The 23,682-nt window shown below is 41.7% G+C and overlaps 2 protein-coding genes and 3 non-coding genes across 5 annotated transcripts in view; all 5 read right to left on the reverse strand.

The window, feature by feature from the left end:
* Positions 1 to 14,524: 14,524 nt before the first annotated feature.
* Positions 14,525 to 18,035, reverse strand: nkx6.1 (NK6 homeobox 1). Its single transcript, XM_056403813.1, has 3 exons — positions 16,411 to 18,035; positions 16,093 to 16,265; positions 14,525 to 15,520 (listed from the first exon to the last, which is right to left on the reverse strand). Exons 1-3 carry the CDS (start codon positions 16,979 to 16,981, stop codon positions 15,275 to 15,277), a joined length of 990 nt encoding a protein of 329 aa, XP_056259788.1. The 5' UTR covers positions 16,982 to 18,035; the 3' UTR covers positions 14,525 to 15,274.
* A 2,715-nt stretch (positions 18,036 to 20,750) lies between these two features.
* Positions 20,751 to 23,682, reverse strand: part of rpl17 (ribosomal protein L17) — a 4,114-nt gene continuing 1,182 nt past the window's right edge. The window contains exons 3-6 of the mRNA XM_056403269.1: positions 23,329 to 23,463; positions 23,052 to 23,150; positions 21,540 to 21,731; positions 20,751 to 20,826 (exon numbers count right to left, since the gene is read on the reverse strand). Coding sequence (XP_056259244.1) covers positions 20,779 to 20,826; positions 21,540 to 21,731; positions 23,052 to 23,150; positions 23,329 to 23,463 — 474 coding nt within the window. The 3' untranslated portion in view covers positions 20,751 to 20,778. The remainder of the gene's footprint in view (positions 20,827 to 21,539; positions 21,732 to 23,051; positions 23,151 to 23,328; positions 23,464 to 23,682) is intronic.
* On the reverse strand, positions 20,898 to 20,966 carry LOC130187055 (small nucleolar RNA SNORD58). The gene has a single exon (XR_008830383.1). It is a non-coding gene; the product is annotated as a small nucleolar RNA SNORD58 (small nucleolar RNA).
* LOC130187056 (small nucleolar RNA SNORD58) lies at positions 22,502 to 22,567 on the reverse strand. Its single transcript, XR_008830384.1, has one exon. It is a non-coding gene; the product is annotated as a small nucleolar RNA SNORD58 (small nucleolar RNA).
* On the reverse strand, positions 23,217 to 23,284 carry LOC130187058 (small nucleolar RNA SNORD58). Its single transcript, XR_008830386.1, has one exon. It is a non-coding gene; the product is annotated as a small nucleolar RNA SNORD58 (small nucleolar RNA).

Below are 23,682 nucleotides of genomic sequence, written 5' to 3' on the forward strand. Positions count from 1 at the left end.
GTTACTTTATACAGAAATAAATGTTCATCCATATTAATCCCACAGGAACCATTATTTATTTATTTATTTATTTCAGATGAACTCTGACAGTCACTTCTGACTCAGTTGGATGAAATATTATATTTAAAATGTGACCTGAAGTGTTTCAGTTCTCACACTATAAACTAAAGTGTAGTGGAGTAGAGAGTCGAATATTTCCCTCTGAACTGTTGCAGTGGAAGAATAAAGAAGCAGAATATTTTTTGGTGCGTTTCAGAGTGAATTCTACTCCAGGCTTTGGTGCACGAGGCCCCAGGTGTCCTCCTCTGTCAGCTGATCCACACCTGCCACAGGTGAGTCAGGTCGCTCTCGTCAGTTCACTTCGATTTCTCCGTGCGAATTTCCACGATTTCCACCGAGGACCAACGACAAGAGAACACCTATTATTTATACAGTATTTTTTCTGCTTTCTTAAATTACATACAAATCTGTGTAAAATGACAGTAATTATCTGTAATTAAAAATGTAGCTTGTTATTATAAAGGTTAATATCCATACGAACAATTTAAAGATCTTCTCTGTAATTTCAGGGTAAATCTTATTGGTTTACATTTATGGTAAATATGAAGAAACACTCAGTACAATTTAATCACAGGTTTATTTATTAAAAACCTTTTCGATGACAACAATGAAATTGTGAATAAAACTAATGAACATGAGCTGTACTACACTGACACCTGCTTCACAATCTGAACTGTCAGCACTGCCTCTCTGATGCCACATGATCCTGGAGACTGAATGACCAGCGAGTCCTCACGGTCCCTCTGGACCACGTGGCCACCGGGTGAAGACGCAGAGCCGGTTGCAAACGGCCTCCACCAGGCGGCTAACACTGGCCCAGTTTGCAGGACCCGAGTTCAGTCCAAGAAGACAGCTGAGAGATAATCAGAGAGCAGTGTGTGTGAATATAGATCTGATATTCATTAGAGGAAACAGTGATATCTGAAGTGAATCTCACCTCTGGAGACTCTCCTTCCCAGGACAGGAGGTGTTCTTCCCCGTCGCCTCTCCTGGTCTCTGGGAGGGAAGACAACTCGCTCTTCCTCCTGCTCTGTCTGGCAGGTGTTGCCAGGAGCTTGGAAGTACTTGGCTCTGGCTTGAGGAAAAAGGTTTTGGATCACAACTTTTATGTTTGCATGAAAAGATAATACACAATATACTGAATCACAAGCTCTGAGACACACCTGCATGTACCTGGGCTGAAGTGGTTAAGGTGGAAACCAGAAGGCTGACCCCGCCCTCTGTCAGTCTACCTGTCTCTGTACAGCTGCACCTGCTGGGTCCTGAATGCAGCTGAGGCTCCTCTGTGTCTCCATGTGTCCTGGATGCAGAGAGAATCCAGCAAAGAGACGTCCAGGGTGACGTGGAGATCCTGGATGAGGAGGAGGACGTCTCCTCTGCCCCATGTGTCCTCCTCCAACAGTGGAGCCTCCACTCCTCCCAGGAGATCCTCCTGATCACCTTGGCAACAGTCAGGCCGAACATCCTGTGCTTCCCATCCAGCGAGGACCACTATGCCTCAGTGAGACAACAGGAACCTCCGGGGGTCCACCTCCAAGATGTGGCGTCATCAATCCGGCCGCCATCCTGGAAATCCAACACAGGTAACCCAGGCAACTGTTTCAGAAGCAGCAGCTTCTTTGTCACCTGGGGGGGGGGGGGGTTCACATGTTAATATTAACATTTGTGTGTGAATTTAGTGCACACACAGCAGTGGTGTGAAAGCAGCTGTAAGAACATGAACTCTGCCTGAAAACACAATAACCATAAACACATAACGAATCAAACACGAGTTGAGTGGGAGAGCTGCTGCTGGGTGTCTCACTCCTCACTGCTGCTAGTCTTCTGTTTCCTGGATCATTTTATATCTGATAAATTCTTATTTTGAGCGGATTTGAGTTGTAGGGTTTTAATGGAGAACTGGAATATTAGGAAAGGTCGGACGGAATCTGTTTGATCACCTAAGAGAAGTTAAGTGAATTTATATCCTGCAAAAATATCAGGTAAGAAAACATTTACTCTTGTTTTGGTGACATTGTTTGTGTTCATGTCGTTTATTTCGGATTAAATAAAGCTATAGACGGATAAACAAATGTCATTAAGTATGTGTGTTTATAGTGTGTCATTAACGTGTTAAAGTGAAAAGCTAACTGTGATTAGCGCGCTAGCCATAAATTCTCTGAGCTTCTATACAGTAACATAATATATACAGTTCATCATACTATTTGCCTTTTTTTATCCTAACAAGTAACATACTGCTCTGATCATAGGTGCTATCTTCATCTCTAATGTGGCGTTCCTTAACTAGTTATGAAATAAGTACAATAAAGTAATTTGATAAACATGACCTACTCTGTCTCTTTCCAGTCTGCTGAGATCAAGAACTGCCGGGGGAGATGCTGTGATGCATTGTGGGGTTTGTAGTATCAACAACCTCAGGCCTTCCTTCAAGAAGCCTCCCCAAGAAGTATGTTCCAGTTACTGAGCTCAAGGACTTGACAGTGAATCTTAGTGTCTCCTGTTATTTCTTCCCCCCAGATGCTCCAAGGATCCAGCTGATTACTGGCAGTTTGAAGGAGGATTTTTCTTCATCTGCTCCGTTGCTCCGTCACTTCTGGTAAAGATTCATTGATCTTTGTGGGATGTTGTGATTTGACTTATTAATACACTGTATAGTTGGATTCTGACATAAAAGACAGTATAATGTTTGTCCACATGTGTTGTCAGAACTATATGGAGAATACTGTGGAAAACAAGATCAAACTGAAGCTAAAAAACAACAGACCCCCCCCCCTCAGCTCCACAGCCCCCCTCTTTCAGAGGTGACATCATCACCTCCTCATTATAGGAACCTTAACAGGCAGATAGACCAATGGAGAAATGCCAGTTTTAGTTCTTCAGATCATCCCGGGGCTCTGAAGATCTATTTGTGAATAATTGTTTGATATTGTAAATTTACATCTGAATATATTAAATAAAAGTGTTATAAAGTCAATAGTGCTGCGTATGTTATTTGTAATTAAGTTTCCAACCCCACTTTAGTTGAAAGACGACATACAGAGACTTAACTGTTTAATTTGCATTTCTTCAGTTTATTATATTTTATGAGAAATGAAAAATTGATCTGAATCAGAATCAGTAAATATTGTATTTAGATTGAGCTTCTACAGGTTTTAACATTATTTTACACTTAAAGAGTCAATGTTGACACAAACACTGCAAGTTGAAGTTTGAGATGATTTAATCTGTTTTACACAGTATTTTTTACTTTGTCTCCAAAACAAAAGGTTTCCTTTACAATATTAAGCTTGTGTGAATATTTCATCTATTGACACTTAATTTTATTATTAGGAAAAAGTTTCTCTGCAGAAACTTTAGTGGATTCACTTTATTGAAGTTTGATCATAATAAATTAGGAGAGCCTTTAGTGAAATCAGTCACAGCAGGAAAACTGCCAAATAAACACTAGTGACTCATAACACTGGGAAAGACAGAATAATGAACTAGTCTTCACACAACCATGTGTGTCTTGTTTATAATGATATACAAATACATGTATATAGATATAGAGATATATAGATATAGGGAGAGGTGGTACTTTTTTATTTTGGTTTATGGTTGTAAATAATTTTGGTGCTAATTGATGATGAAAGCAAGAAAGGTCAAGCTTCAATTGACACCTGTGCAATTTAGAATCTGTGTTGTTTGAAGTATGTAATAGTTTAATAATAATAATAGTAATGATATTAACAACAATAATGATAATGATAATAATAATAATAATGACAATAATGACAATAATATTAATGACAACAATGATAATAATATTAATAATAATAATAATAATTGTAATAATGATGATAATATTAATAACAATTATAATAATTCTAATATTAATAATGATGATAATAATAATAATAATTATAATAATTATAATAATTATAATAATGATGATAACAATAATGATAATGATAATAATAATAACAACAATGACAATAATATTAATGACAACAATGATAATAATATTAATAATAATAATAATAATTGTAATAATAATTATAATAATGATGATAATATTAATAATAGTGATAATGATAATAATAATAGGTAGGTTCTCTTGTTAATCTGAGTGATGAAGGATTTGTGCAGTTTACTAATTTGATTGTCTAAGTTGTGTGTGTTCATATAAGAGAGACAGACTCTATTGTTCTTACTTTATTTTGATAATATAATCGTATATAATTGGTATTTATCATTTATTTAGTTGTAAACATTATGATTTGTTACATTATTTTCAGTAATATTTCAGCAGATTAACAGGAATATTATCAGAATATTAAAGAATTTTAACAGGGATATTTTACCTGTATATCCCAGGAATATTATTATAGACATTTACAGAAATATCTTCAGTGATTTTACACCTGTCTGATTTATTATATTTGATGTATTTTTTTTGATTCATTATATTTGATGCATTATATTTGATTTATTATATTTGATTTAAATAATAATTTTTTTGCAGTGGGGTGCACTAGCTTAGATTAGTTAGCTAAACTGTGACTTAAGGCTAAAGTTAGAAGCTAGCTAACATTAGCGTTCCTCCACAGATACCTGACACAGTCTAAGTAACGTGTATTAATCGGTCAGGTAGCAGGACGTCTTCATGGTTCAGAGATGTGTGGATGCAAGAGTTCACAACACAGATTTATTTTGCCCCCTCAGTCAAATCCATTGACAGTGGTGATATAATTTAAACTCATTCATTTGGCCACAGAATGTTTCTAATGTGCTTTTATGAACATGAATCAGAGGCGTTCTTTACACCTTGTTAACCTTAGAGCAGATTTATATTGTTCCTTTATTTTTACTGAGTTCAATGTGTCTTATAACAAGTGCCTCATTATTTTAAAGATGAATTAAATAAAACTCTCAGTGGCTGAAACGCAACAAATAAAAGCAAGAGACATTTTTAGAAATGAGACTCCATGAAGAGTGTTTAACAGTGAGGACAGTTATTGTTTGGATGGTCGGTTGATGTCGAGCAGCTGATCCATCCTTCTCCTGGTGAGTTGGAGACATTCACCTGAACGCCTCAGACATGATGTGGTGACCTGGTAACGTCTCGTGTGGGGGGGTGTCAGGCGTCGCTTCATTCTTCATCTGTGTGCATTATATTTAATGTTGTTTTCAGTCACAGTGAGAAGCTCGTCGATGGTCACATGTGTCACACGGTCGCTGTAATGGAGTGACGGACACCCCCACAAACACATTTGGGTAATGTGATGGGGTGCTCCCTGTTTATCATGTGATGCAGTCAGTGGAGGAGGAGGAGGGGGAGGGGGAGGAGGAGGAGGAGGAGGAGGAGGAGGAAGCACATTTTGTGCATAATTCACCAGCTGCATTTGTCATAACAGGGATCTGTATGGAGGCTAATGATCCACGTGAAATTAATGACTCCATAAAATAGAAAAATCCACCGTTCACACAAGCATGACAGGATCCTGTGACTTTGATAAACCATTAAATGACAGACGATCAGGAGGGGGGGGGGGCTCATCAGCCCCTGCACCGCGGCTGGAAGGTGAGTCCTGATGTCTCTATGTGAGAACACACAGCTGTGTTCACACTGAGACACAGGGAGACTCAGGTTAATGTCTCTTTATAAGACATATTTAAATCCATTTAAATTAACACAGTTTGTATAAACATGTCTATTTGTTTGTGTGAATAAATATCTGAATGTAGATTTAAAAAGCTGAAAATTTGTATCTCTTTGTATTTCTTTTATTTTTCTCTTTCATATATATATATGTATATATATAAATATATATACATATATATACTGTACTGTGTGTATCAGAGTCTTATATATCTTATTCTTCTATTAAGACATGTAAAATATGGGATCTTTAAAATGACATCAGATGTCTAGTACATATGATAATACGTGATATTGTTCCTGACTGTGCAGCAGTGTGTCACTGATGTCACTCGCTGTTTGATTATTGTGTGACGTGTTTATGTCTTTACATGTTGAACATTAATCGGTTCTCCATGACGTCAGCTGGTGTTTGATAATAACTCAGTACAGTAGCGGTTTGATTGAATATGTTTCTGTTTGAATTTTCTTACTCTAAACAAAAACTGCTTTTAAAATCCTCCGTGTCGTTTCCCTTCCAGCATGAGGCTGACAGCAGGTGTGATGACGCCCCCCCCACACCTGATGATGCAGCTGTATGAGGAGCACTCAGCTGATCCGGACTCGTCTCCTCGTCACTGAACGAATCCGTCTCCATTGTTTTAATTTCATTAAAGGCCTAATGCAGTTTATTACCTTTTTAGTGTCCTCTCAGTTTATGACACTGAGACACTCTGAGCTGGCGCTGAGCAGCAGCTCTGGAGGAGGTGCAGGTGAGGTGGAGGAGGAGGAGGAGGGAGGGGGGGGGTTATACCGGGGAGCCCCCACCCAAATGAATGTATAATCAGGCTTTGATTTCCAGGTCTGCGTCAGACAGCCGGGCACAATCTATTACTTCACTGCCATTCCCTAAGTGTTTGCTCCCCAGCCTGACCCTGCCACTTTATCTGTTGGTTTTTATTTTCAGAGTGCATGCTGTCCATATGTTTCCCTAATAGTTGCTATAATTCTTGTGCAGCAGGGCTCGTGTTTTATTAGTCCTGAGTACGAAGAGAGTGGCGAAGAATGCATTTTAATAAAACCCCTGTAGCAACACACTAATGGGCTGACACCGAGGTATTTGCATAGAGATGAATTACGGCGGCCGCCTTGACGTGACTTTTAAAATATGATTGAGGAGGTTATTATTGCTGCACTATGATACGTGTTAACAGGTTATTTTAGCGCGGCTAGTGCTAATAAAATTCCGAACAAAAGACTCGGGTGATGAGGGCAGGGTTTTTCATTGCCAGAGTCTACTGGAGGTGCTCATTTTGTCATTACTTAGCTCTGCCCCCCCCCAGCAGGAGAAATAACAGGCAGCATCTCAACGCCATCCATCCTTCAGGAAGGCCACGACCGACCTCCGCCTCATAATTAATCACAACAGTTTGTCTCTGCTTCATTCTGAGACAGTTAAAGGTCCCAGTCTGCTGCGGGGGGGCGGGGCTTCTGTACGACAGTCTGACAGCCACACCCCCTCTGATTGGCCAGGTGAATCACACTGTTGTTGTTATATACATCAGATGAATGCGACGACACAGTGGTTAATGTTAGAGAAAGAGGATGATCATGACTGATCACCTGTGGTGAAGAACAGGTCAGAGGTCAGGGGTCAGAGGTCAGGGGTCAGGGGTCAGTCTATGGAACTGAAAATGTGTTGATTTATGATAAATCACTTGATGGTTGTTTATTCTGTTTATATAATGTGTGTCTATCAGTGTGTGTTGTATATGTGTGGATGCATGTTTATCTGTACTCGTGTTGTTACTGTAACTAGCTGTTGATTTATGGCTCGTTCACTCTGCTGCTGCAGGAATAATAATCTCCATCTTACTGGAACAACAAGAGACCAGTTCATTCACATTGAACTGAGACACAGTCTCTGAGCTGCAGACCTGAAGTCCCCCCCCCCCCGACCTCCCACCTCTGACAGAACCAGAGTGTCAAATGTTTCTACAACACCAGACTGAGACGTGGTGATTGGACAGTTCTGAAAACCTGCACAGCTGCAGAGTCAGAAGGTAAATAATCAATAATCAATAATCTATCAGATAATATATGACACTTTATATTGGTAATGAAATGACACGCTAACACTGGAGATGAAAGGGCGCGCTATCAGCTAGCAGCTAACATTAGTAACTTACAGCTAAAGTTAGAAACTAGCTAACATTAGTGTTCATGTGTAGATATTTGACACAGTCTAATTCAGAGTAAAGTGCATTAAACGAGCTCGATCATTAGCTCCTGCTACATTAGCATCAGTGTCAGCAGAGCATCACAGGAGCAGAGACTTGAGGGCGGAGCCACTGATGAGTCGTTCAGCTAACATCAAGGTATAGAAATGGTACGGTCCACTTTAGGGGTGTCTGAATATGGGAAATATATCGTAATATTTAATATTACAGGTGAGAAGGAAATATAAATGTTTCAACACCCCAGTTGAACTGCTGTTTTTGCTTCTTTTGGGGGGGTCCAAGTCTTAACCAGTGTGGCAGAACCCCCCCCAGTAATAGTAATTTGAACCCTGATGGTTTGGTTGTGGTTGTGGTTGAGGCGGGGGTGTAGTGCAGTAAACAGCTGGTTGGAGCACAGGTGAAATACATGAGTTAGTCTGCAGCATTTCTCACCTCCACCTGGCGGCCTGGGATCAGTCAGGAACACGTGTCTGCCTGAGAGCGTCTGTCAGACGAGGACACCTGTTCGAGAGCAGCCGGTGAGACGCTCCTGTGACAGAGGGAGAGGTGAAACATCATTAAAGGAGATTATCTCCCAATAAATACTTGAAGAGGTGAGCGCCCGGAGCCGAGGGAGCGGCTGATAACACCGATCATATCTCCTCCATCAGATGATCCATGTTCAGGAGAGAGTGTGGAGACAGTGAGCCAGCAGGTGAGGTCTTCCTCTGGAGGAGCACCTGCTGTTAAGCCCCCCCCCCCCCCCCCCCCCCCGGGATTCACTTAATGATTCACATAAGTTGTCATTAAGTTGCTGAAGCAGACAGAGCAATTAACAGTGACTTTATTCCCGTACCCTACGGGCCGCTGATTATCGCCCTCAGTGAGCAGCGTAATGCAGCAGGAATGAATTAGACTGAGAGCGTGGTGCGTTCAGGAGCCGCACAATGTTTCCACTCAACCATGAGAGGGAGAGAGGGAGAGAGGGGGAGAGGGGGAGAGGGGGAGGCTGCTGCTCTGTTAGCTCCTCATAATGGAGGATCCCAAGGCGCTCCTTATCACAGGACTCCAGGCGGGTCGGAGGGAGATAAGACCACCATTCATGCCCCCCCCCCTCACCCCCCCCGACACATGTCCTTGTGTGTAATCTCTTGTACTACATGGTCAACTGAGAGCCTGTCAATGGGCTCTTTATAAAGATCGGCTAACGCTAACACATTAGTCACGCCAGCAAACAGGAGGTTTAGTGGGAGTCAACAGGTGGAGCCAACAGGTGTGTTCAGTTTGTCTCTGTTACCTGAGCGGTGACAATCACACCTGAGCTGCAGACACACATGAGTAACACTCTCAGTCTCGGACCAGGACCAGGATCAGGACTACACTCTGAAGACCCATACCTGGAAAATGATCAACAGGTGAATTGACCATGAAGAAATCAGTCACACACCTTGACCTGTGTCAGGTCATGTGATCCAGGCTGTGAGGTCACATGAACACACCTTTCCTCCAGATCCACGTCGCTCCAGGTCTCTGCAGGATCCTGGTCCTGCTGCAGCTGGAGATGTGGTGCTAGGTGGCGCAGGATCAGTGGGAGGAGTTAAGGTCAGTGGGAGGGGTCAGAGCTCAGGTGGGTGGAGCAGGATGAGTGGGTGGAGTCAGGCAGCTGAAAGAGGAAGTAAGTGAACAGATGGAGCTGCTGGTCCCTGAGGGGCGGAGCCATGTTCACTCCACCTGGAACACATAAAGCAACGTTCCCCTGACCTGGAGTCACCGTCAGTGACATCATCACTGCTGACCAATCACATCACACACACGTCATCACATCACCTGTGGGTTTTCACAGCGGGCAGAGAGAAATTAATAAATGTATTTAAGGATGTACTTGCCCCGCCCCCGACACACCTGTGACTTGATGCACCTGCAGCCTCGTGTCCTTTGACTTACCTGTGGTGGACTCAGTCACAGGTGATGTGTTGGTGACCAGGAGCTCAGGTGAGGAACACACCTGTCCACCTGCTGCACATGAACACTGACCATCACACAGGTCATGTTTTAAATCTGTAACACACACCTGTACCTGCAGCTCATGATGATGATGATTTCATCATCAATGAATCATTAAAGTCAGACGTGTCTCATGATGCAGATTTTATTATACTGTTATTTATTATATTATTTATTACATGTTTTTATTTGTTCATGTAAAATTATTTTATATGTTTGTATTTAATATTTAACCCAATAAACTAATTAACTTATATATATATTAATTTAATTAATAATAAGATTTATTTGTACAGAACTTTTCATACAGTAAATGTGTTTAACAAAGAAGAATATTTTAATTATAAAACATGTTGAAACATGAAGGTAAATGAGACGGAAAATAAAAGACAGTTGATAATAATTATAGTAATAATAATAATAATAATAATAATAATAATAATTTTATGAGATAAAATAAATGGAATAATAATCAAATTTGATTTTAAAAAGGTTATAAATATGTTTCTACTGTTTTTATTTACATTTTTAGTTTGTGCATAAAATAAAACTGAATTCTCTCTTAACAGTCTTTGTTGTTGTTGATGTTGTGTAGACCTGTACACCTGAACACCTGTACACCTGAACACCTGTACACCTGTAGACCTGTAGACCTGTACACCTGCACACCTGTACACCTGTAGACCTGTACACCTGTAGACCTGTACACTTGGAGACCTGTACACCTGTACACCTGTAGACCTGTACACCTGTACACCTGAACACCTGTACACCTGTAGACCTGTACACCTGTAGACCTGTACACCTGTAGACCTTTGGCCCTGTACACCTGTACACCTATACAACTGTAGACCTGTACACCTATACAACTGTAGACCTGTACACCTATACAACTGTAGACCTGTACACCTGTAGACCTGTACACCTGTACACCTGTAGACCTTTGGCCCTGTACACCTGTACACCTATACAACTGTAGACCTGTACACCTATACAACTGTAGACCTGTACACCTGTAGACCTGTACACTTGGAGACCTGTACACCTGTACACCTGTAGACCTGTACACCTGTACACCTGTACAGTCCACCCAGAGTCACTCAGGCCTCTTGGTTCCACAGCGATCTGTTGGACCGGTCTGAGTGTTGATATAAAATAAAGACTGACTCATTAAGACAGAAACATCAGACACCTGCAGACTGACTATGTCTAAGACCAATGTTACCATGGTAACAATCAATGACACCAACAAGAAACAGGAAGACACGGCTCATAGTTTGAGCAAAGAGAAGAGAAAGAGTTTTTACAGATGGCGGCCATTTTTCTTTTTAAATTCTTCCTGAAGACAAACATGTTCTCTGAGGGGAACTGAGCTCAGTGGTTGGATGTAGCTCCTCTGTCGGCCATTTTTTTTTTTTGTTGAAAAAAGTCTAAATTTACCCAGAATTCATTGCACCACAGTCTGATTTAAGACAGTCCAGAACTGAAATGTTTGAGCAGCAGATGAACTCAGACTCAGTCTGAAATCTGTTTTATCTCAGAGTCAAAGTCTGTGTGATCCAGCTCCTGGTCTGGCTCCTGGTCTGGCTCCTGGTCTGGCTCCTGGTCTGGCTCCTGGTCTGGTTGCTGGTCTAGTTGCTGGTCTGGCTCCTGGTCTGGCTGCTGGTCTGGTTGCTGGTCTGGCTGCTGGTCTAGTTGCTGGTCTGGCTCCTGGTCTGGCTGCTGGTCTGGTTCCTGGTCTGGTTGCTGGTCTAGTTGCTGGTCTGGCTCCTGGTCTGGCTGCTGGTCTGGTTGCTGGTCTGGCTGCTGGTCTAGTTGCTGATCTGGCTGCTGGTCTAGTTGCTGGTCTGGTTGCTGGTCTGGCTGCTGGTCTGGCTGCTGGTCTAGTTGCTGGTCTGGCTTCTGGTCTGGCTGCTGGTCTGGTTCCTGGTCTAGTTGCTGGTCTGGTTGCTGGTCTGGCTGCTGGTCTGGCTGCTGGTCTAGTTGCTGATCTGGCTGCTGGTCTAGTTGCTGGTCTGGTTGCTGGTCTGGCTGCTGGTCTAGTTGCTGGTCTGGCTGCTGGTCTGGCTCCTGGTCTGGCTGCTGGTCTAGTTGCTGGTCTGGTTGCTGGTCTGGCTCCTGGTCTGGCTCCTGGTCTGGCTGCTGGTCTGGTTGCTGGTCTGGCTGCTGGTCTGGTTCCTGGTCTAGTTGCTGGTCTGGTTGCTGGTCTGGCTGCTGGTCTGGTTGCTGGTCTGGCTCCTGGTCTGGCTCCTGGTCTGGCTGCTGGTCTGGTTGCTGGTCTGGCTGCTGGTCTAGTTGCTGGTCTGGCTGCTGGTCTGGTTGCTGGTCTGGCTGCTGGTCTTGACCTGAGGTCTGTGCTCGTGGATCAGTGGTGGTCCGGAGGTAAAGCAGCAGCTGAACTCACAGAAAGAAGATTCTCACTGACTCAGATTATATATACGATGTTATTAGATTATTATTAATTAGATTAATTAGATTTGGATCTTGACTGCAGAGAAGATTGAATTATAATTATACATCATCATGTATCTGTTGGTTTTAGTTTGTATTTTAAACCGAAGAATAAATGTAAGATGGAAACACTGAGACACATTAATCTGTTGATTATTTATTCATGATTCTTCAGCTGCTGAGTTTGACAGTTAAACTGTGAAGATCATCAGATCTCGTGTTTGATTAGTTTGACAGATGTCGTGTTGCAGCAGCGTCTCCTTTGTCTCCATGTGACCTGAGGTCCTCGTCTCTGTCTCTGACTAATTAAACCGTTTCCTTCATGAATTCATTTTTCTTTCTGTCGAGAACATTTCAGAAACAGTGAAACTGTCGGTTTCTGTCCCGACGACGTAGACAGATGTTTTTTTTTTGTGCGACCAACAGATCTGAAAAATCAGAGAGAGAGAGACTCAGAGTTGAATTATTTTTATCTCATTTAAAATAAATCCACATTAAAAACTAAAACCCTCCTCTCGTCTGTCCAGATGTTTTATCAGTTAAATATTTGTTGCTGTTTTTATTTTCTATCATTCTTCTATTTCTGTTTCTATCTGTTTATTTCTTCTTGTTTCTAAAGACGATCAGTTTTCTGTCGTTTACTGACAATTAATGTTTTAAAACTTCAGGGTTACAGGATTTAAATTGTGTTAATTAAAGGGAGAGTGTGTGTGTGTGTGTGTGTGAAACGCTCAATAACTGAACAGATGAAAAATATAAACTGAATTAAAAAGAGAATAAAAACCAGTTTTTATCTGCAGCTGTGATTTTATCAAACCTTCTGACACAAGGTGAAGATGCTGTGCCCCCCCCCAAACACACACACACACACACACACACACACACACACACACACACACCCACCCTCCTCCACCTCCACCCCCCCACAGGGAAACAGTTCAGGTGGAGACAAACATCCAACAACAGCCTAATTTCAAACACACTGATTAGAAATAATAATAATAATTTTAAAACATCTAAAATGAGATGTTGCGTTCAGGCGTCCTGGGAACTCTGAGACTCTGAACTGAACTTAGTTTCTTCAGCTGGATGCTTCAGGACTTTTATTGTTGTGATGAGAATTTCTTCTTCACCCTATTTAAAAACTTGATATTATTATTATTATTATTATTATTATCCTCATTATTATCATTATTATTATTATTATATTATTATCATCATTATTATTTTTAATATCATCAGTATTATTTTTAATATCATCATTATTATTTTTAATATCATCATTATTATCACCATCATCATCATTATTACTATTATTATTATTGTTATTATTATCATCCTCATTATTATTATTATTATCATCATTATTATTTTTAATATCATCATTATTATCATCATCATCATCATCATTATTATTACTATCTCCTGTGATCTGCAGCACGTTCACCTCTGTCACAGTCACGTTATAAATAACCTGAACACGAGCTGTTTCCTCACGTGAAATCACTCACATTCAAATGAGTCAAATGTAGATTTAAATAAAATAAAGTGTTTTTTTGTTCAGAGCGGAAATAAAAGAATAAAATACTAATAAAATAACCCCGGTGTGACGCGGCGGCCTGCGCGGGCAGCTGCTGCCTGCAGCCGGCACAGAGCCGCCCGCTGCCCGCTGAGTCCGCACCGACTCCGGGGAGGAGCGGAACCAGAGTCGCTTCACTTTCTGTCGTTTTATCTTTTTTTTTCTGCATGAATCCGATTTTTTTCTTTTAATAATCGACACATCTGCAGCGCCGCGTCACATCTGGATCCACACGTGATGAATTAAAGATCAGCTGCTCGTCGCTCCGCTGATTTTTCAATCTGAGAGAAAACGAGCTGATGATGATGAAGATGATGAAGATGATGAAGATGATGAAACCGTGAACACTGAACTTGCTTTTTCCCAGACGAACACTCTGATGTCACGGATTGGTTTTACCGCCAAAAGCTAAAGATCATTAAATCAGTTTCTGAAATGATTTTTTTGTCATCAAGAAAAAAAAGAAAAGTTTGAATTTAAGTTTTAAAACTTTTACAATTTAACTTTAAGCAACAACAACAACAACAACAACAACAACAATAATAATAATAATAATAATAATGATAATAATATCTGTGGCGGCAGTGGGAATAAAAGGGTGACATGATGAATATTGATTAAGATTTTGGGGCTGGTAATTAACTGGCCATTCTGCCCGTTATTATTAATGAATTAATCAATATCAGTTATTAATGATTTAAAACCTGCATTAATTAAATGAATGAACGTGATGAAAACAAGAAGCAAACCTTTGAGTTTTTATTAAATAAAAGTGCATTACATTTACCCGCCATGATACACAGCTGCAGGCTTCACTCAACTCACACATAAATAAAAACCGCGCGTGTGTGTGTGTGTGTGTGTGTGTGTTTGTGTATGTACAGGTGCGTGCGGTGCGTTCAGGTGCTCCTCCTAATTTGAGACTGGTGGGTCAGGAGGCCTTCACGGAGCCGCAGAAGAGGAAAAGTTTGTGGTTGTTTTTAGTATTTTTTTTAGAAATGTCAGCGTGAAATAGAAAAAAAGAAAATCATCAGGTCTGAGATCAGTTCTGATCAGTTCTGATCAGTTCTGGGATCAGTTCTGGGATCAGTTCTGACCAGGTCTGGGACCAGGTCTGGGATCAGTGCGTCTGTACAAAACACATAAATTATTCACAGCAGATATTTTCTATTCTTACAACTCACGGTTCTATTTACAATAAAGTCGCGCCTCCTCCGTGTTTTGGGCCTGAACGGGTCCGTGTCCGGTACCGGAGTCCCCCTCCTCCTCCACCGTGCAAAAACACAAGGAAACAAAAGGACCGGGGTCTGCAGCGGACCCCCCCAGAGTCTGGCCCCACAGTTACGAGCTGTCGTTCTCGGACGTGTGCAGCAGCAGCGCGGAGCCCGGTTTGTGCTTCTTCAGCAGCTGTGTGATCTTCTCGTCGTCAGAGTTCGGGTCCAGAGGTTTGTTGTAGTCGTCGTCCTCGTCCTCGTTGTCCGACGTCCCCTTCAGCCGCTCCGTCTCCGAGTCCTGCTTCTTCTTGGCCGAGGCCATCTCCGCCGCGTGCTTTTTCCTCCACTTGGTCCGTCTGTTCTGGAACCACACCTGGGTCACAAGCACACACAGGTCCGGTCAGAGCCACCGAGCAGCTGCTCTCACTCACACTCATTATTCTAAACACAATTCATTCTAATAATAATAATAATAACAATAATAACAATAATAATAATCATAATATGAATAAGACTTTATTATTTCTGCAGCGAAATTCAAACAGAAAAGTAAAAAATCTGCTGCAGAAAAAATAAAAAACAGATTTAATAAATAAACCTGGAGCTGTCACGAGCAGTTTATGATTAAATGAAGCTCGTGCTCAGATGATAGAAAGGCCTCGTGGAGGTTTTTCATTAAATGACATTTTAACTGAATTAAAAGAAGAAGAAAAAAAGTGAATTTAATTTAAAACATCTGCAGAAAAAGAAAGAAAAATAAAAGCCTCAGTGTTTCATCCTGGAGTGAAATTATTGATTGATTTAATGGCAAAATAAAAAATATTTAACTTTATTTTTCACTGCAGAAAAAACAGATAAAAATAAACATGCATGAAGAAAATAAACTTTTTCTCTGATGAAGCGGATTTTTCCGTTCAGTACTTTAGTATTTGGCGGTTCTCTCACCTTCACCTGGCTCTCCGTCATGCCCAGGGAGTAGGCCAGCCGCGCTCTCTCCGGCCCCGCCAGGTACTTGGTCTGTTCGAAAGTCTTTTCCAGGGCGAAGATCTGCTGTCCGGAGAAGGTGGGCCGGGTGTGTTTCCTCTTCCCGTCTTTGTCCAGTAACACGGAGTTCTGGTCTGAAACAGCCACAAAATAAAAGCATCAAACACAAACAGCTGGTTTTAATTAAGACATTTATTTATTTATTCTAATAATAATAATTGATTTTTTAATTTTGCTGTGACAGAGTGAAATCTCTCTCTGGATGAAGATGAAACTCACGGGGGGAGCAGGCGAACCGCGCGTCCCTCCAGTGCGGACTCTGCATCACTCCCGGCCAGAAGATCGGCGTCCTCCCCGGCAGGTCCGCCAGGGGCTTCGGGTACCGGGCCACCGCCACCGCCGCGGCGCCGGGGCTGAAGTAAAGTCCGGGAGGCGGCGGGGGGCTGAGGCTGCTGAACCGGGGCAGCCCTGACAGGATCCCCGCGGAGGAGGAGGCGGCGGCGGCGGCGGCGGCGGCCACTGCCACCGTGGCGCCGGCGGAGGAGGCGGAGGGCCGGCTGAGGATGTCGTTAATCCCGTGCGGGGTGGCGGAGGAGCACTGCTGCGGGGAGCCCAGCCCCGAGGACAGCCCCGTGGAGCTCTTGATCCCCGGGGAGGACACGGCCATGCCGCCCGGGTTGGGAGAGGTGGTGGCCGGTGAGGTAGAGGAGTTGGGGCCGGTGGAGGAGAGCGGGTACGCCGGGTACAGCGGGGTCTTCATCTCGGTCATGCTGTGCAGAGCTGCCAGGGGGGGGGTGCTGAGGAGGAAGGCGCTCTGTCGGGACCCGTCCATCTGACCCACCGCTAACATTACCACCTCTCTGGAGGATCCGGGACGGCTGGACCAGGTCTCTGTGGGGGTCTGGGGCCCTGCGCACCTGACAGAGTCCGGACTAGAACTAAACCAAGACCCGCTCTTCTCTGGACTCACATTCAAAACCCATGTCAGACCCGGTCCGCCACACAAATCCAAATCCTCCACCTAGAACCAAAACCCCCAAAAGAAAAGAGTTCAGGTTCCCGCGCAGACAGTCCCGGGTCCGGATCCACTTCAGAACCAGGACGACAGGAGCCGGTTTCTGAGCCGAGCTGCACAAGTTGAAAGATAATAAAACTGATCATCTATTAGCTGCAAGTCCAAAGTTTGAGAGGAGGAAACGGAGAGGGGGGGTGAGGCAGGGGTGGAGGGGGGACTCTGTCTGGATTGGATGACCTGACAGTGACGTAGGGCCGTCGGGTTTTAGGGGCGCCTCCTGATTGGCTGAGCAGTTCGGCTCTGATTTGCTGGATGAGCAAATATCAGGGAGTAAATGAGCGGATATCACTCCGCCTGATATTAAATGGACTTTTGTAGTTTTTAAAGAAGAACGCGGAAGTGAGAGTCAACAGGTGAGTCGGGGGTTAAACAGGTTCAACAGATAGAAAGGAAAACATCAGCTGATACACTGTGAGTTTCATTATTTTATTAAAATCTCATTTAAATATTTAATGAGGCCGGAGGCCCTTTAACTATTACAGTTTTCCCTGAGCTTTCAACCATCACTGCACAGTTTTCTTCAGTTCAGCTGTCACAGGGATGAATCTGTTGGCAGCTTAATATCAAATCATTTTATCTTGTAGCCAAATTCACTGATGAAGACCATGAGATACGACTGAAAGCAGAAGAGGAAGCTGGTAAGTGGACCTTTATATATATTTATATATTTATCTATTTATTTAAACAGCAGGTTTGATAAAGGCCAGTTCAGTGTTTCACAGAGGATGAAAAACTGAATAAGAAAACAGTGAGACACAATAAAATACATTTAAAACTATAATAATATTTACAAACTAAACATCAGAAAATATCTTAAAATTATTGATCATTATTTGTTAGTTATTAGGTTATATTAATATTTTTATATTAATAAAATAACAGAGAAATGGAATAAATGAAGATTATTTTATCAAACTGTTTCATGTTGATTTAAATGAATTTAATTTGAGGATAATCCTACAGGAGTCTGGGGGGGGGGGGGGCAGTGATTAACGAGCTTTAAAGGTTTCAGGCCTCAAACTGCAAAAATAAATACAAAATCTTTTTATCACAATTCATATTTCAATCTTTTCAACATTTCTAATTAAAAGGAAAATAAATGATTCTTCACTAATAAACTTATAACAGAACAACAGCATGGCTCTGTCCCTCAATAATAAATATGATCAATATATTATCATCTGTTTTCAGAAATCATCACATTTGTCTTTTATTCTTTTTTACTCATCGATAAAACTGTGACTGCAGAGAGTCGTCCTCCCAACCAGCAGGGGGCGTCCTGCTGCAGACAGCAACTCCTCTCTCAGCTATTTTAGAAAAAAATGTAAATAATACATTTTAAAAAATAATAAAAATGAATCGTTCAGAGACACAAAAGCTTTACAGACGACGTGCAGCTCACAGAAAACATGTAAATACAACTCAAATCTGGGCGGGGCTTAGTGAGTGCTTCGTTGTGACATCACAAAGTTCCAGAAGTCCTGACGGCTGGTTTTAAGGCTCAGTTTCTGAATACAGGCTGTGTGCATTTCTCTGTGGACTGAGGCTTTGATACTTTCACAGTATTAATATAGAAGCTAGAGCTGATCTATAATCTATAATCACACTACACATGGACACACACCTTTACACTGGAGGAGCTTTAATGTTTGATGAGTTTCACTGCAAATTAATGTTAAAAACTAAAAACTGTTTGTGTTTCTGTAAAAACACACAAACACAAAGAAAGTGTAAGTCATCAATAATCAGCTGATCAGAGGTTGTTTGACTCATGGACAATGTTTTTTATTTAAACTAATCTTTAAGTTGATTTGTGTCCCTGGATGAAGACACAGTGGGACAGAACAGGTGTGATCAGACTGTGGTGTGAAGGCGCCGCCCTGTGGTCAGTCCCAGAACAACACTGAGCTCAGCTGCTGGAAATATTCAATATTCAGCTGCTGGAAAATGAGTTTAACTGAAATATTTGTGAATTAAACTCTTAAAGGTTTTTATCTGAGCTCATCGTTTCATCCCTGATTATTGTTTTCATATATTTTATTGCGTCTTTTCACTTCCTGTCAGATGTTTGAGATGTTTTTTATTTTTACTCTTCGACTTTTTATTAAACTCAGGTTCCTTGGATTTTTCTTTTATCCTGTTTTCCTTTTTATTGTAAAGCGCTTTGTGACCTTGTTAAGAAAAGGTCTGTATAAATGATTCTTTTATTGTTTATTATTATTATTAATATTGTTCTTTGATGTTTGTTTTTCTTGCTTTGTAATATATTTAGTTCTTGAAAAAACGCTGAACCATGATACAATGAAGAGGACGATTGGTCACGTGACCTACGTGTGTCTCCATCACACCTGTGAACCTGAAGCTGCAGGTGAATCACGTGGTTCACGCTCATTAAACGTCACCGTGAAGTCGCGTCACTCTGCGGTGGTTAAGTTCGTTCACACTTTGTAACTTTAATAAATGTATTTTATCAATAAAGTTATTAATATGTAGTTTGATGACGTGTTTCTACCTTTCCTTTGTGACTGTGATGAAAACTGTTTTTAAAGGAGCAGAGACGCGTCACTTCAAACCAGCTGTTGCTCTTTAAATCAGACACGAGGCTTTAATGTGTGACGTCATGTTTCATGTGTTCACGCTTTCATCCAAGAGACTGTTGTAGTTCATCAGGAGAATGATCAGCTTCTGCAGAACATCACTGTGGGTTAATATTTATCAGTTCTCTCTTTAGTTGTTTCAAAATGTATTTTATCACTTTTTTCTTTTCATTTCATTATCAATTTATTCTATTAATTATAGTATTTTATTATATTGATATTGACCTTTTCTTTGATAATGTAAATCCACTAAATGATTGTAATTGTGCTTCAGCAATAAAACCTGTTGAATGAATCACGTGACTGAAGACAAGCAGCTGCAGAAACATCAGGAGATTAAACAGCTGATTAAAGTCAGAGACTCTGAAGTAAATTCATTAAACTGAAGATAAATCCAGTCGAACCTGTTTTATATGATGAGCTGAAACTTTCATCAGTGTTTGAGGTTCGGTCAGATGACGACGTCGTCAGTCACGTCACTTCCTGTTGACGGTCCGGTGGTTTGTTTATGGTTATGACTGAAATAAGGTTTGTAGTTAACGACACATTTTATTCTACAACATCAGTAAAAACTCGAGCTGATTTCTTGAAGTGTTTACGTCTCGAGACGCTGACGGGCGACGCTCAGATTCACAGCTGATTCAGCAGCTCAGGGGAAATTAATCTAGACAAGATTCAACGAGTGTAGAGGATTTAAATCTGGACTTGTTCTAGATGCAGGAAAAAAAAAAAAAAAAAAAAAAAAACCCCCTGTGAATTTTCCTTTTTTCCATTTTCACAAAGAATAAAAAAGTCTCAGGGATCAGAACTGTGTTTTACAGAGATGTTAACCTCTCTGGGATCATGTCGCCCTGATGTCACGAGTGTGAGCGTTGTGGTTTTCAGGAAACGTCTGGAGTTCTTCATCATCATCATCATCATCAACAACAAAGACCCAGAGACCTGAGTGACAACAAGTTCTGTTTATTAATATCTTTACTCCCGCGCCATCAGCTTCTGCTTCTTCAGCTTCTTCTGTGAAACCTGCAGAGACAAAGTCAGAGTCATTAAGCTGTCACCAGGTGTGTGTGTACAGGTGAAGCTGCACAGGTGAAGCTGCTCAGAGTTCAAACAGGTTGTTTTCATGGGTAATCCAAAGGTGTCCTAAGAAGTCATCAGTGCAGCCAGCAGAAGCAGACAGGTGAGTCGGTGCGTTCAGACACAGACGGATCATCACGCCCGGCATCACTTCAACATCACACCTCAACTCAAGCTTCTTTCTGTGTCAGACTCTCCAGGTAACGTGTCTATGGACATCAGGTCAGACTGAACTGAATCCAGATGTTCGTCTCTAAAAACATCTGCTTCTTGAAAGTAAAGTGTTAAGTCTCATGGAAGAAACAATTTCACAACGGCTGCAGGGAAAGACTTTACTTTGTTGTGTGTGTGTGTTTATATATATATATATATATATATAAAAAATAATGTTTAAGTAGAAGAATGTAACGATGAACTGATCTGACAGCTGTATATATATTTTCTATTACATGAAGGTTGTGTAGCCCGTCGTTAATGATCCTGTTTGAGCCTCGCTGTTCGTGTTCTTGCGCTTCCTGTTTCTGCAGCGTTCAATAAATCCACTTTAACAGGTTCATCATCAAAGAACCAGCAGAAAATATAAACCTTGTTATTTATCCAAGACTTGTCTGATCAGTGACTGTGTCTGAACGCTCCGTCAGCCCCTCCCCCCTCCTCACCTTCTTCTTCTGAGCCACCTCCTCCTCCGGCTTGGGGACGATCTGCTCCTTCTCGGTCAGGATCATCTCGATGTGGCAGGGCGAGCTCATGTAGGGGTTGATGCGGCCGTGGGCGCGGTAGGTGCGCCTCCTCATCTTGGGAGCCTTGTTGACCTGGATGTGCTCGATGACCAGGGAGTCCACGTCCAGACCCTGGAACCACACACACAGGTGAGACACACCTTTACCTGACAGCTGTCAGCGCACATCTGCGTCAGTGTTAAACCAGCTGACAGTTACAGGACGTCAGCTTCACCTACACTAACGTTTGCTTTTTGTTTAACTGTTCACGCTGCAAAACCGTATTTCCAATATCAAACCTGTTATTTTCTAAATTAATTAAATCATTAGTTCTTTAATTCCTGGAACCTGATCTGATTCTGTTTGTTCAGGTTAATGTCACATTAAAGAAGCTGAAAGAAAAATGTTAAACACCAAAGTCTAAAGTTCTGTTACGAAGTTCCTTAAATGTCCTGGTCACATGACCAAACTGTCCAGTGACACCTGATGACTGAACAGGTGAGGCATCGTGTGGAAACTGCTGCAGATTCAGAAACAATTCTGACTCTAGTTTCTCTTCATGCAGCAAATGTCAGATTCATGTTCGAGCTGCTCACATTAAATCAAACTGAATCTTTTGTCAGTAAAATGTCTGACGGTGAATTCTGTTCTAGTTTTATTCAAAGATGTTTAGTGACGGTTGATCATCAGCAGCACGTCAGTCTGAACCTGTTTGACCATAACTTTTAAAACAGGTTATAAACAGATTATAATATCTTTTCCATGCAGCCTAACTACATAATGTATATTATTATTATAATAATAATAATAATAATAATAATAATAATAATGTATTGACAGTGTGGGATCACGTTCCCAGACCTAAACAGTAACAGTAGCCCGTGTCATCCAGTGACTCACAGATCGCTCAGAGTTATATTTTATTTTCATGGTTAATACAAAGGTGTCCTAAATGGTCATCATCGCAATCTGTTCCAGGTGAGTCACTGAACTCAGGTACAGACCAGGACCCAGAGTGCTGAGGGGGACTGGCCGCTCACTCGTTTCCTGTTTGAAGCCACAGTACAGGCCAGGTGTAAGTACACACACACACACAGATTCAACATCTGGGTTTGGAAGTTATAATTTCTTCCTGAAAGATATTTCAGTGACAAATTGTGTTTTCAACAGTTTCAGAGCCGAACCCTGTAAATCTCTGCTGCAGATTCTCCTGCATCAGTTTCATCCAGTAACAAACTGAATCTGTTTCTTCCTGCAGATCATTGTCAGTGTCAGCACGCAGCAGCAGAGCGTGACATGTGATGTAATGTCACGTCTGACAAAGTCAAAATGAAAGGTTTGTTTTGGTTCAGACTCGTTTTAATTTTGTCTCATCTGTGATTTATCATCTAGTTAATCAGGAGTCAGTCGTGAGTCTGTAAGAGTCGATGAACGCAGCGTCAGTGAACGTACCTTGAGCTCAGCGTTGCTCTCGGCGTTCTTGAGCATGTGCAGGAGGAACTCGGCGCTCTTCTTGGGCCAGCGACCCTGAGTCCAGCCGAACTGTTTGGCCTGAAAACATCGAACCCGGTTAGAAGAAACGTTCCCTCCTCCACAACAACAGGCTGATTTAAAGAAGCTGCTCAGTTTCAACAGAGTATTTTCATCTTGAATCCAAAGGTGTCCTAAGAGAGTCGTCCCTGCAGCTTCTACAGACTCCACGCTGTACAGGTGTTCGCTCAGAACTCACCTGGGCACACCTGCCCACGCCGCCGTTGTAGCGACGGAAGGGGACACACTGGTGCTTGACGACCACGTCCCTCAGGTACTTGTTGGCCTTGCGGATGTGCATGCCCTTGATGGCCTGAGCTGTCTCACGGGTGTTCTGTTCACACGGATCAGACAGTTACACATGATTAACACAATGACAGTAAAGGTGTGAAGGTTTGTAGACAGCCGTTACCTCTAAACAACTATTAGACTAAAACAAATCTGCACAACTGATCTCTATATATATATATATATAATATATATATATATATATATATATATATATATATATATATATATATATATCACATTGTTAGCATTAGCATTGTTAGCA

Source organism: Seriola aureovittata, chromosome 18, assembly GCF_021018895.1.
Source record: "Seriola aureovittata isolate HTS-2021-v1 ecotype China chromosome 18, ASM2101889v1, whole genome shotgun sequence".
Classification (NCBI taxonomy): domain Eukaryota; kingdom Metazoa; phylum Chordata; class Actinopteri; order Carangiformes; family Carangidae; genus Seriola; species Seriola aureovittata.